General features: G+C 42.2%; 1 protein-coding gene across 6 annotated transcripts in view; it reads right to left on the bottom strand.

Annotated features, from left to right (window-relative positions):
- rcc1l (RCC1 like) overlaps positions 1–14,282 on the bottom strand; it is a 65,084-nt gene that overhangs the window by 39,508 nt on the left and 11,294 nt on the right. For all 6 annotated transcript variants that reach the window (XR_009646370.1, XR_009646369.1, XM_060848064.1 and 3 more), the window contains exons 5-6: positions 12,756–12,807; positions 7,562–7,646 (exon numbers count right to left, since the gene is read on the bottom strand). Coding sequence is in view for 4 of the 6 variants with exons in the window: in XM_060848064.1 (XP_060704047.1) it covers positions 7,562–7,646; positions 12,756–12,807 (137 nt within the window). In the remaining 2 variants the exon portion in view is untranslated. The remainder of the gene's footprint in view (positions 1–7,561; positions 7,647–12,755; positions 12,808–14,282) is intronic.

Below are 14,282 nucleotides of genomic sequence, written 5' to 3'. Positions count from 1 at the left end.
ATTTGTATCCTGGAACATCCAGCTGCCAGTCCTGCCCATCCCTGAGCCATGTTTCTGTAATTGCTATGATATCCCAGTTCCATGTTCCTAACCACACATGTGGTTAGGCCACATTTGGAGTACTGTGTGCAGTTCTGGTCGCCTCACTTCAGGAAAGATGTGGAAGCTTTGGAGAGGGTGCAGCGAAGATTTACCAGGATGTTGCCTGGAATGGAGAATAGGTCGTACGAGGACAGGTTGAGAGTTCTCGGCCTTTTCTCGTTGGAACGGCGAAGGATGAGAGGTGACTTGATAGAGGTTTATAAGATGATCAGACGAATAGATAGAGTAGACAGTCAGAAACTTTTTCCCCGTGTACAACAGAGTATTACAAGGGGACATAAATTTAAGGTGAAGGGTGGAAGGTATAGTGGAGATGTCAGGGGTGGGTTCTTTACCCAGAGAGTGGTTGGGGCATGGAATGCGCTGCCCGTGGCAGTGGTAGAGTCAGAATCATTGGCGACCTTTAAGCGGCAATTGGATAGGTACATGGATGGGTGCTTAATCTAGGATAGATGTTCGGCACAACATGGTGGGCCGAAGGGCCTGTTCTGTGCTGTATTGTTCTATGTTCTATGTTCTAACCATGCCCTGAGTTCATCTGCCTTCCCTGTTAGGCCCTTTCCATGAAATAAATGCAATTTAAATTTATTAGTCCTACCTTATCTCTGCCCGCCTGACTGTTTGACTTGCTTCTGTTCTCAACTGTACCAGTCTCAGATTGATCTCTTTCCTCATTATCTCCCTGGGTCCCACCCCCTTACTAATTTAAATCCTCGCGAGCAGCTCTAGCAAATCTCCCTGCCAGTATATTAGTCCCCTTCCAATTTAGGTGCAATCTGTCCTTCTTGTACAGGTCACTTCTACCCCAAAAGAGATTCCAATGATCCAAAAATGTGAATCCTTTTCCCAAACACCAGCTCCTCAGACATGGATTCATCTGCTCGATCCTCCTATTCCTGCCCTCACTAGCTTGTAGCACCGGGAGTAATCCAGATCTTACTACTCTCGAGGACCTCCTTTTTAAATTTCTGCCTAACTCTCTGTAATCTCCCTTCAGAATCTCACCTTTTCCCCTTCCTATGTCATTGGTTCCAATGTGGACAATGACCTCTTGCTGGCCCCTCTCCCCGTGAGAACATTCTGCACCCTCTCTGAGATATCCTTGATTCTGGCACCAGGGAAACAACACACCATTCTGCTTTTTCTCTGCTGGCCACAGAAACGTCCGTCTGTTCCTCGGACTACAGAATCCCCTAACACAATTGAGCTCTTGGAACCCGACGTACCCCTCATTGCATTACAGCCAGTATCAATACCAGAAACTTGGCTGTTCGTGCTATGTTCCCCTGTGAATCAATCACCCCCTACATTTTCCAAAACAGCGTACCTGTTTGAATTGGGTATATCCACAAAAGACTCCTGCACTAGCTGTCTACCTCTCTTACCTTTCCTGGAGTTAGCCCACCTACGTGACTGTATCTGAGAATTGCCTGCTTCCTATAACTGCTAACATACTGTTGCTGTTGCAAATTCCTCATTGCTTCTAACTGTCTCTCCAACTGATCCTTGTGACCACCAAATAGAATAAATAAAAAGCGGGAAGAGGATGAAGGAGGCAGAGTCAACATGGTGAGAAATCAAATGCTTTTGGGAAGTCTATCTTTTATAAAACATTTAGTCAAAAGCATATGAAATTAAAGATTGAGATAGTTACTATGAAGGATTCCAATCAGAATGAGAAACTGACTCGTGGAGCACTGGATGGAGAAATGACCTTTTCCATTGTGGATCATTCACTGAATCGCTCAAATTCCAAATGTCTTTACCCTTTTAGATAGGAATTCTGCCCTTCGTGTGACTTATAGGGTAAACTATGTGAATGTCGAGCACCTCTTCTGTTGAAAGCTGTTCAAAGGTCAGTATCACACTGTCCATTCAAGCTTACCATCAATCATTCCGAACTAAGATGAGGTCAGTAGTCACAAACATCATTACAGACACACAGAAATACATTTTGATGTGTATCCTGATAATTAAAAGTCAGACCCCTATAACTCAAGTTAACTCAAGTCATAATCTGAAGATAGACTGACCAGGTCATTGGTTGGATCCAGTCAGATACTGGCAAATGGGCTTGTATAAAACTGAAAAAAGTTTGTGAAAAATAGGTAGCTATTAAAATCAACAGAGTTGATATAATTGCAGTCGCCTACATTTGAGCTCAATGAGTTGCTGGTTGGCATCCACCCAGTTAACTTACTGGACTGACATCACAGCACTGGGAATGATTCCACCAGTAACTAGCATCTGAGAGCGCGACGGTGCGTTGTGCATGTATGCGTGTGTGTACATATATGCACTTTGACAAGCTCCCACATGAGAAACTGATTAAGAAGGTGTGACAATGCTGCTGCTCCTTTACCACGGTTATGTTGTCCTTGGTTTTTCTCAAAAAGGACTGTAACAGCAGAAGGTTGTGATTTGCCTGAGATTAGCCCTTTAATTATGGCTAACAGATACTGCCTCAGGCAAAACGTTTTTATGTTTTTTTTTGTAAAACACTTGTACAATGAAAATGGAGTGGCCAGTTCTCCCAGTTCAGGGTTTGGTTTTAGCAAGCAGTCGGTTTGAAGCTGCTGGTCACGTTTTAGCTGGGGACTCAAGAAAACAGCTCCATGCTGATCCCCTCTCTCTCTGCAATCTCTCTCACATAGGAACTGGTGTCTGGTTTTACCTTTATTTGCCAAGTGGGTGTTTATGAGAATGTTGCAAGCATCATGAAGCTGCGATACAATCTACTGGATTTTCAGATAGGTTAATTAATTCTAAATTTGGCTCACTTTTGTTCATGTTTCATTCAATAGTCTGTAAATAAAATCTGTTTTGTTTAAAACTGAGTGGTTAGGTCAGCTGCATCACTCCTGGAATATCCACTCAAGGAACAGAGGGCTTTTGGGGTGCTTGTCCACAGGCCTCTGATGATGGTTAATAGGGTAGTTAAGGTGGCAAGGGGTCACTTGCTTTTATCAGTCATGACATATTTAAAGAGCAGGAACATTATGTTGGAGCTGAATGGAACTTTGTTTGGGTGACAGCTGGGAGTAGTGTGTGCAGTTCTGGCCACACACCAAAAGAACATGGTTGCCCTGAAGGGGGTGCAGACGAGATTCACCAGATGTTGCCTGAGTTGCAGCATTTTAGCTATGATGAAGTGGAATAAGCTTAATTTGTTTTATAGAGTCATACAGCAAGGAAACAGATCCTTCAGTCCAACTCGTGCATGCCGACCAGACATCCTAAAATGACAGTCCCATTTGCCAGCATTTGACCCATATCTCTCTAAACTCTCTAAATCTCTCTCTTCCTACTCGTATGCCCAGATGCCTTATAAATGCTGTCATTGTATCTACCTCCACTACCTCCGCTGGCAGCTTGCTCCTTACACGCACCACTTTCTCCATGAAAAAGTTGACTCTTAGGTCCTTTTTACATCTTTCCCTTCCCACCTTAAACCAATGCCCTCTAGTTTTGTACTCCCCTTGCCTACCTGAGATATCTGATGGAGGTGTACAAGGTAATGAGGGGCATGAACAAAGTGGATTGAAAGCAGCTGGTTCCCTTCATCAAAGGGTCAACGACAAGGGGCTTTTAAAGTGAAATGCAGGAGGTTTAGAGGGGGATGTGTTCAAAAAGCTTTTCACCTAAACAGTAGTTGGGGTTTGGAATTTTTTTTTAAGAACACCACAGGAACAGGCCCTCTGGACCACGATGTTATGCCGAACATGCGTCAAATCTAATTAAAGTCTTCTGTCTGCCCTTGATCTATATCCCTCCATTCCTTGCATATTCATGTGCTTATCTAAAAGTCCCTTAAACACCCCTATCTCATCTACCTCCACAACCACTCCGGCAATGTGTTCCAAATTCCTACCACTCTGTGTAAAAACTTACCTCTCACATCTCCTTTGAACTTTCCTATTCTCATCTGAAATGTATGCCCTTAGTATTAGACATTTCAACTCTGGAATGTTCTATCAGTGAGGATAGTTGAGGTGAGGATACCTCACAACTTTTAAAGAGTAATTGGAATCTGATAACATTCAAAGCCTAGTGCAGGAAAGTGGAACTGGTGTAGATAGCAGTTTATTTTTGGCTGTACAGCCAAAGGGTACCTTCTGTACTGTATGATTCTATGTGGGCAGATGACGAGGTGACACAAAAATGGGCTGGGTGATTGACAGTGAGAAGGAAGGTCCTGAGGTTACAGGAGATCATAAACTGAATAGTCAGATGGAAATTAACCTGGTCAGGAGTGAGGTGATGCGCTTTGGAAGAAAGAACAAGACAAGCGAGTACTCAATGACTGGCAGGACAGTAAGAAGCTCAGAGGAACAGAGGAATCTAGAGGTGCTAGTCCACACATCCGTGAAGGTGGCAGGACATGCCTTTTTTCCATTATTATTCATTCACAGGACATGGGCATCACTGGACAGAACAGTTTTATTTCCCAGAGGGCAGTTAAGAGTCAACCACATTACTGTTTGTCTGAAGTCACATGTAGGCTAGATCAAATAAGGGTGGTAGTTTGCTTCCCTAAAGGATATGGGTGAACCAGCATGAGATTTTTTCCGACAATGGTGTCATCGTTAGACTCTTCATCCCAGATTTTTAAAAAATTGAAATCAAATTCCAATATCTGCCATGACAGGATTTGAAACCAGGTCCAAAGGACCATTAGATAATAGGGGTAGAATAAGGCTGTTCAGCCTGAGTCTAATCCACCATTTAATCATAGCTAATTTGCTTCTCAACATTCTGCCTTCTCCCCATAACTTTTGATTCCCTTACTCTGTTGATCTCCTTACTAATTAAGCCAAGGGAGTGAGAAACGGTGCAAGACAGTGCCTGAAGGATTCCGTGAGGGAGCATGAGAAATTTCTGAAGAAACTCTCTCCACAGTGATAACATTTCGAGTCCAGTGACCCTTCTAGAAGGAGTATGAGTTTCTCCAGCTGTATCTGTTTTTTCTATTTCCGTCCTTAGCTTCCCTGGTTAACCATAAATTGGTTTATCTGCTTCCGAGAATCCTCCAGTTGGTTTAGCCATTTCCTAGAAACTCCCTTCCTCACTGAGATGGACCTTTGCTGAGAGTCATGAACTTTTATTTGAAATGTTTGCCATTGTTCATCAACTGTTTCTTCTGCTTAACTCCTTTCCCAATCCACTCCAGCCAACTTTGCCCTCATTTTAGAGTAATTATCCTCATTTAAGCTTGGCAGTTATTTCCAAATCAGTCTCTCAAACTGGATGCTAAACTCTACCATGTTACAATCACTGGTCCCTAGTGGATCGTATATTCTCAAATCATTTATTAAATCTGTCTCTTACACACTACCAGATGCAAAATAGCCTGATCTCTTGTTGGGTCCGCAGCATACAGTTCAAGGAAACTATCCTGAAGACATTCTATAAATTCATCCGCGTGGCTACCTGTGCCAAATTGATTTCCCAATATCTGTGAAAATTGAGGTTTTCCCTGACTTCTTCATTTCCTAATAATTTGTCCTACAGAACAACCTATATGGATTCTATAACATCTGATCCAAGATAATTTCTTGCTAATTGACTAATTTCATCTCCTAATAACAACACCTCATCCTTCTGTCTGCCCTTTCGAAAGGTTACATACCCCGAATATTGAGTTTCCAGGCTTGATCTCTGCAATGGCTCTATATGCGCCATTTATTCTTTATTTTGTTCTAATTATTACATGCATGTACGTGAAGAGCCATTAATTTTGCCCTTTCACTTTGACTTCCCCCTTTGACTTTATTTGTTGCTGTTTTTTATGCTCTCTGTACAGTCGAATTGACTGGCATTTGATAACGTCATATAAAAGCTAACCAATGGAAGGTAAGAGCTCATGAGGTTGGAGGCAACAAAATTAGCATGGATAGAGGATTAGCTAACTAACAGTAAACAGAGACGGGATAAATGGATCATATTCAGGTTTTTAGTTGTACAGTGTTGCAGTGATCCATGCTGGGGCCTCACTTATTTCTTTTTGGAATCAATGACTATATAGAGTGGCAGCAAGACCGCAACAATAGCTCCGGGTACAGTCTTTTTGAGCTCCTCATTTAAGGAGGGGTATACTCACACTGGAGGCACTTCATAGCAATTCCAGTCTGTCAGTTCCTGGGATGAAGGGGGTTTTGTTGTGAGGAATGGTTTGAGCAGCTTGGGCAGGTTAGAATCACGGAATCTCTTCAGTATGGAAACAGGTCATTTGTCCCATCAAGTCCACACAGATTCTCTAAGGGGCATCCAATCTAAATGCATCCTACCCTAGCCTACACATACCTGGACACTATGAACAATTTAGCAAAGCCAATGTACCTCACCTTTTTTGGACTGTGGGAGGAAACCAGAAAGTCTGGAGGAAATTGATCAACCACAGGGAGATTATGCAAACTCCACACAGACAGTTACCTGAGGGTGGAATCAAACCCTGGTCCTTGGTGCTGGGTGGCAGCATTGCTAACCACAGTCACTGTGCCACCCTAAGGTTGAATTAACACTGGTGTTTAGAAGAATGACAGGTGATCTTATTATATGATTCTGAAGCTCATTGTGTGAAAGCAATCTTCCTCACCTCACCTTTTTTTTGCCTTGCCAACTGCCTTAAATCGGAGTTCTCTGATTACGAGGTGGAAACAGTCCCACTTTATCTGTTCTAACTAAACTATTTGTGATTTTGGACATCTCAATTAAACTGCTCCAAAGAGATCAATCCCAGCTTCTCCAAACTTTTCACATAACTACATCCCTTTCTCTGGTACAATTTATTTTAAATATAAATAAATATATTATCACCAGCACTATAAAACTTGCAAGTCACATATTGAGATACTGAGGCAGAGGACCAATGCATGAGAAAGGAGATTGTTTGAAGGTGTGTGGTAAAGAACCAGAATGAAGTAGAGATGAGCAGTAAGTGTAGAGTTGGAATTCCAGAGCTTGGGACCTATTTGATGGTGGTTTTAAGTGGTGTAGCTCTTAAAATACACAAAAGGTGGGAATCAGAGGAGCCTAGAGGCCTCAGGGTTTGCAGGATTAAGAGACTGCATATAGGCTGAGGGCACAAAGGGATTCAGAGACATGGAAAAACATTTCAAAATCACAATTATTTACTAATAAAACTCTTGTGAACTCCCTCAGATCCTGACATCCTTCCTAAAGTGTGGTGTCTAGATTTGGACACAATTAGAGCCTAACCATGTGTGTTTTATAAAGATTCACCATAACTTCCTTGCTTTTGTGTTGGATTGCTCTGTTTTAAAGCCAAGAATCACTTCTGCTTTGAAGCAGCTTCATCAATTTATTCTGCCACCTCTTAAAAACTCTGTCTACGGTTAATAAACAATTAAATTCCACAAAACTATCACAGGCTTCTAAGCTGAATCCTGAAAGGAACAGTTGCTGTGGAACTGAAGAAACCACCATCAAACCCCCTTACCTGTTTGTCCGTCAGCTCCCCAGCCACAGGAATAGATCTCGCCCTTCTCTGTTCTGAAGAGACTGTGATCCTGTCCACATGTAACCTGAAAATCATAATCATGGTATGTACAGTTCTAAGCTAAAGCAATGCTTATCTGATCACATCAGACTTTTTATTTTGTACAGACAAACAATATTTAAAGAATGAAATTACTTTGTGTTATGAAGTCGAAGGCATGTACTGTACCTTTAAGGGAGTGTGAAGGCTGTTTTGCACTGAGCGCTTGCAGACACATGTCATGTAACTGACTAGCAATCTCAGAGTGCACTGGAACATTGAAAATATTTGGCTGTAAAACAAATATCTGACTTTTGGTTGCTAGGTTTTCACAACAGTTTGAATGTAACCAATCAATTTAAATTATGCCCAGGATACTAAAATCCAATCAAATATGAATTTTATTGTTTTGACAACATTGAACCAATAAGATGATCCAATGTTTGGGGTATAAAAGAAGCCAGCATATTAAAGAGTTAGCCAGAGAGAGAGCAACCAACTGCCAATGTCAGACTGCTAACAAAACACTATCAAAGTACCTTTTCATATGAAACATCTTTATAGCAAAAGACTAAAGACTACCCAGGGAGATCTACAGCCACAGGAAGGAGTACACTGGAGACAAGCACTTCTGTCTGGTTTTGAAAATTAAGTTAATGTAATTTTAATAAAGGCTTTTATTGAATCAGTATATTGTTATAGAGTGAGAGGTAGATAACAAGCATTTAAGAGAAAGGAGGTTTAGAATTGTAAATAGTTGTTATTTAATGTTCACTTTTAGAGTAAAGAATAAATTGATATTTTTCTTTAAATAGTGGAATTTGGGAGTTCACTGTCACTCATACTCGAACAGATTACGAGGTGAGCTTTTCTGTGGGTTTGGCTTAATTAGCAGAGGGATTCACCATCGTATCATAACAGTTTGCGATTTGAACAGCTTTAGATAGATCCAGTCTGGAGATTTGGACAAATTTGAACAGATTTGGGGTACGAAAGATCCCAGCAGATTTAAATACTTGCCGATTAGTGTCCTAGATCTTTAAATAAAACATAGGTGAGACTATTTGTTTAATTTCAGTTGGTTAAATTAAAAGTGAGAGAAATGGCTCTTAAAATTGGTAAAGAGATTCTGCAGTTTGAAGGTGATTCCCAAATTTGCCAAGAAAGTTTAGAAGGACAGAAAAGAAAACATACTTTAGAATTGGCAAAGAATTAGGCTTAACCAAGGACAAAAGTAAAGCTGAAACAGTAACTTGTGTGTGTCAGAGAAACAGACAAGTGCAGCAGAATTAGAAAAACTTAAATTACAACTGAAGAAAATGGAGTTAGAAGATAAACAAAGAGAAAGGGGAAAAAGGAACACAGAAAGAGAGGAGAAAGGAAGAGAGAAAGAGGAGAAAGGAAGAGTGAGAGTAGAAAGGAAGAGAGAGAGAGGAAAAAGAAAGAGAGAGAGAAGAAAAAGAAGAGGAATTTAAAAAAGAGAAGGTTCTTAGCTGAGCAAAAAAGAGAGAGAAGAGAGACAGAGAGGGGGAGAGAGAAAAAGAGAGAAAAGAAAGAGAAAAGGAAAAAGAAAAGGAGAGAGAATTCGAACTTCAGAAGTCGTGACTTAGTCAGGAAAGTGAAGTTAACAGGATGGAGATGAAGACAGAAGGTAGTGATATATACAAATCTGTTAAAACAATGCCACATTTTGATGAGAAAGATGTTGAAGCCTTCTTTATTTCATTTGAAAAATTAGCTAGGCAGTTGGTGTGATCAGAGGTGGTGTAGGTAATGCTAGTTCAGTCTAAGCGAGTGAGGTACCTACAGCACTGTCAGATGAGGGGGTCAAGAGATTAACAGGTCAAACATTGGGGAAATCGAACAAAAGCTACGACAACAGATGAATGGGCACCGCACAATAATCAACAGACAGGAGGGTTCCCTCCCAGTTGGGGAACACTTCAGTGGTCCAGGACACTCAGCCTCAGACCTTTGGGTGACCATCCTCCAAGGTGGACTTCGGGACAGGCAGCAGAGAAAAGTGGCCGAGCAGAGGCTGATAGCTAAGTTCGGTACCCATAGGGAGGGTCTCAACCGGGACCTTGGGTTCATGTCACATTACAGGTGATCACCATTGCACTATATACACACAGAGACACTCCTACACACATACACACAGACGCCCACACACACCCTTACAGACACACACATTCCCACATTCACCCCCTCACAGACTTGAGACACTCTGCACTCACTACACATAACACATACACTTTCTCACACTCACAACTCCCAACCCAGACAGACAGACAGACACACAGACAAAGACCCACATGCACACATATATTTTGTGGGGTGAATTGGTACTTGCAGGGTTACATTGTACTTTGCTCAAAAACTGCATGCATTCATGTAGAACTCCGTTATCTCACTTTTTAGATTAGAATCAATGTAAACATCATGGCACAAACAGAATACAGGGGGCCAACACCTTCAACATATTGTCCACCATTGTTGACAGCTAACCCGGGGGTGGGGGGGCCAAGTAGACCTTCAGACATTAAAAATTACAATTAAGCTCGCTTTTGACCTACGTAAGTGATTGGGTTTGTGGGGACCCTCTTTCAATATGGCTAGATATCGAAGTCTCCCAGGCAAGATGCCCCCTTACCAGTTTGCAGTTTTTGGACAAGGTGAGGACAGTTAGGGAATATTGCCATAACCCAATAGTCATCAATACTGTTAAAGCATGGAGGGCAATTCGGCAGAGGGAAGGTAATATTGGCAAAACATCTTTGTTTACACCTTTAGTGGGTATGCCGAATTTTCAACCAGGTATGATGGATTCAGGATTTAAACGTTGAATAGCTAGGGGTATATCTTGCATGGGTGATTTATTTGAGGGAGATGTAATGATGTCCTTCGATCAGTTAGTACGGAAGTATGAGTTACCTATTAGAGACCTCTTTCGTTTTTTTCAAGTTAGGGATTTTATTCAAAAAAAGACCGATCCCTACAAATCTGACATAGAAAGAGGGGTACTAAGGGCTAAGAGTACACTCTGTCAGTACTCTATATCACCAATTGGGGGGTGCCACCTCAGATGAGTCTGATCGACTCTGCAAGATGTGGGAAAGAGAGCTGGGTGTTGAAGTTTCTTCAGAGGCATGGGAGGATATTTGGGAGAATGCAAGAAAGGTATAAACTAGCAATAGGACCTATGCTTTACAGTTGAAGATTCTGCTGCAAATGTGTTGCTGGTCAAAGCACAGCAGGTTAGGCAGCATCTCAGGAATAGAGAATTCGACGTTTCGAGCATAAGCCCTTCATCAGGAATAAGAGAGAGAGAGCCAAGCCGGCTGAGATAAAAGGTAGGGAGGAGGGACTAGGGGGAGGGGCGATGGAGGTGGGATAGGTGGAAGGAGGTCAAGGTGAGGGTGATAGGCCGGAGTGGGGTGGGGGCGGAGAGGTCAGGAAGAGGATTGCAGGTTAGGAGGGCGGTGCTGAGTTGAGGGAACCGACTGAGACAAGGTGGGGGGAGGGGAAATGAGGAAGCTGGAGAAATCTGAATTCATACCTTGTGGTTGGAGGGTTCCCAGGCGGAAGATGAGGCGCTCCTCCTCCAGCTGGAGGCTGGAGGAGGAGCGCCTCATCTTCCGCCTGGGAACCCTCCAACCACAAGGTATGAATTCAGATTTCTCCAGCTTCCTCATTTCCCCTCCCCCCACCTTGTCTCAGTCGGTTCCCTCAACTCAGCACCGCCCTCCTAACCTGCAATCCTCTTCCTGACCTCTCCGCCCCCACCCCACTCCGGCCTATCACCCTCACCTTGACCTCCTTCCACCTATCCCACCTCCATCGCCCCTCCCCCTAGTCCCTCCTCCCTACCTTTTATCTCAGCCTGCTTGGCTCTCTCTCTCTTATTCCTGATGAAGGGCTTATGCTCGAAACGTCGAATTCTCTATTCCTGAGATGCTGCCTAACCTGCTGTGCTTTGACCAGCAACACATTTGCAGCTGTGATCTCCAGCATCTGCAGACCTCATTTTTTAGTTGAAGATTCTGCACAGGGTCCACTTAGCCCCAGACAGTCTGTCAAAATTTAAACCGGGGTATCTTCAGCATGTCCCAAGTGCAAGGTCTGCACAGGCACTCTTACCCATTGTCTTTGGTTTTGTGACAGGCTTCAAACATATTGGAGCGTTAGTTAGTTAAATAGCTAGTTTAGGTTTTTTTTTAATTTTACACTTCTCTGTATATGCTTATACATTCGCATAGGAGGGTGGGTTGGGGAATTTGTTTTATTATTTGGGCTTAGTTTTGTACTCTTTCAAATTGCATTGTTTTGTATTTGTTGTAATATTTAAAAATCTATTTTTTCTTAATAAAAATATATCATAAAAGAAACTAGATACAGTCGAAAACCTACTTAATTAGCTTAGTTTTAATGTGTGTTCAATTCACACACCAGCCAAACTGTGGTGGCCCTCAAGTTAAATTACCACCAGTCATCTCTCTCCAATGAGAGCAGCCCAGTGGTCCAGTCAGACTACAGAAACTTTAACAGTACCCTGTTTAAACTTGAAATTTGTTTTAGCCAGTGGCGACCTGGGAGTAGAAAGAAATGGGGGCACTCCTCCAATCTCAGTTGAAACAAAACATAAGAAAAATAATAAGTGGCTCAAACTCCATTAAATTACAGCTTTATAAATATTTTATGAGCTGTCCGAAGAAGCTGTGCATGGGATCAAATAGCAGCAGAGATAGGGGGAAGATACGGAGATTCAACAATGTCTCAAATTTAATTAGCAAAAGAGACTAGCCCATGCACTCCAGACTGGTTCATACTGTACTGAGAAGAGCCAGAACCAAGGTCAGGGAGTAATTGCCAGGGTTAAAAACTACCACTGAAAAGGGGGCTGCTAGAGTTGCATAGATGAACGAACAGCAGTGTATTTAATTTGAATGTGTATCTTGAATCCTCATTCCACTTACCATTCAGAAGACAAATTTGGTAACAGTGCACTGAGTTAAGCAAGAGATAGAATTACGAACACAGCTAGTTTACAAATTGATAAGTGTTAGTGATCGAATTGAAAAGAACCATTGCCTGTTTCAAAGTATTTTCTTGTATGATCGTTCACAATCACTTGGGACTTTCCAACAAATCTTACCTCAACGATTTTGTCATCTAAATCTTCAATTCGATGAATAATTTGGCTACCACTGGAAAAATAACAAATATCGTGGTAAGTAACCTAGAGTCACAACATAAGTAGTTTTTTTCAGATTAGATTACTTACAGTGTGGAAACAGGCCCTTCGGCCCAACAAGTCCACACCGACCCTCTGAAGAGCAACCCACCCAGACCCATTCCCCTACATTTACCCCTTCACCTAACACTACAGGCAATTTAGCATGGCCAATTCACCTAACCTGCACATTTTTGGACAGTGGGAGGAAACCGGAGCACCCGGAGGAAACCCACGCAGATATGTGGAGAATGTGCAAACCTCACACAGACAGTTGCCTGAGGCAGGAATTGAACCTGGGTTTCTGGCGCTGTGAGGCAGCAGTGCTGACCACTGTACCGCCCATATTAAAGATCAGTTAAAGATTGATCTGCACTTTAGACCAAGATGTGGGTTTGTGCTGCCCTAACACATGGCACCATATCTTGACTATGAGACAGCAAGATCTCTGGGAATGGGTAGGTGCAGGGTCAGAATGCAGCAACACATTGCTCACTCACTGAGGTCTCTGCCAGTTGCATCATCAATCAGTAAGTCACATCTTTATGCACATTCACAGATTATTTTAATATAATTGGGCAGTACACACTTTAGCTCAAGTGTGCTTTGTTCAGAAAGGATGAGAGGGGGCCACTCTCATCCATCATCAACATCGAAACAGAGTATTAATAGTAGGGTTGCAGGAACAAATTATGCACATGTTTGGCTTATGTTTTGTAGCTGATGCAGGGAACTCCAGAATTTGGGAAAGATCATTGGCTCCTTCTATGTTGGAACTGTGGCCAGGATCGGAACTACTGACTATTAAATTACTGGTGGTAGAAAATAGAACATTTAGAACCAGAAATGAAAGATCATTTCTCCAATCCCCAAAGTTATCTCCTAAAGACATTTCCCAACCAACTCCCAGAAACATGACACAGCCACTTCGTTCCCACTTTCCTTGCCACTGAAGTACTCACACACTAGCCTATTCCCACCAATATTTCCTCAACAAACACTCACTATTCCCAGTCACACCGACAAACTCTACAATTTCCACACGCAACCTCACCCTTCCATTATTCGTCAGGCTTTCCTGCCAAATTGAACCCCCAAACTCCTTAATACCCCAGGCAGTCAAATCCAACTGTCCAATTCATTCTCTGTACACCTTAATATCTCACTCCCAACCTCTTGTCCATTTCCATGTTCTTTAGCAATCAATTTCATTTCCTTTAGGGGCTTACAGTCACAAACGTATCATGCTGAAAAATTACAATTCTAACCATCCTCTATATAATATTGTTCCTAACCTCCCCATTAATTCCTAATTTACATTTCATATCTTGCCAAGCAGAAGATACTGTGTTCACCTTAACAAAATCCAAGATATACATTAGTTGCCCCCCGCTTACTTTTCTGACTTTTTAACTATACCACGTACATTTTAGCACTACCCAGAGAATC

Source organism: Hemiscyllium ocellatum, chromosome 31, assembly GCF_020745735.1.
Source record: "Hemiscyllium ocellatum isolate sHemOce1 chromosome 31, sHemOce1.pat.X.cur, whole genome shotgun sequence".
NCBI classification, from domain to species: domain Eukaryota; kingdom Metazoa; phylum Chordata; class Chondrichthyes; order Orectolobiformes; family Hemiscylliidae; genus Hemiscyllium; species Hemiscyllium ocellatum.
The sequence above is the reverse complement of the archived record's forward strand: the minus strand, read 5'-3'. Positions and strand labels throughout refer to the sequence as shown.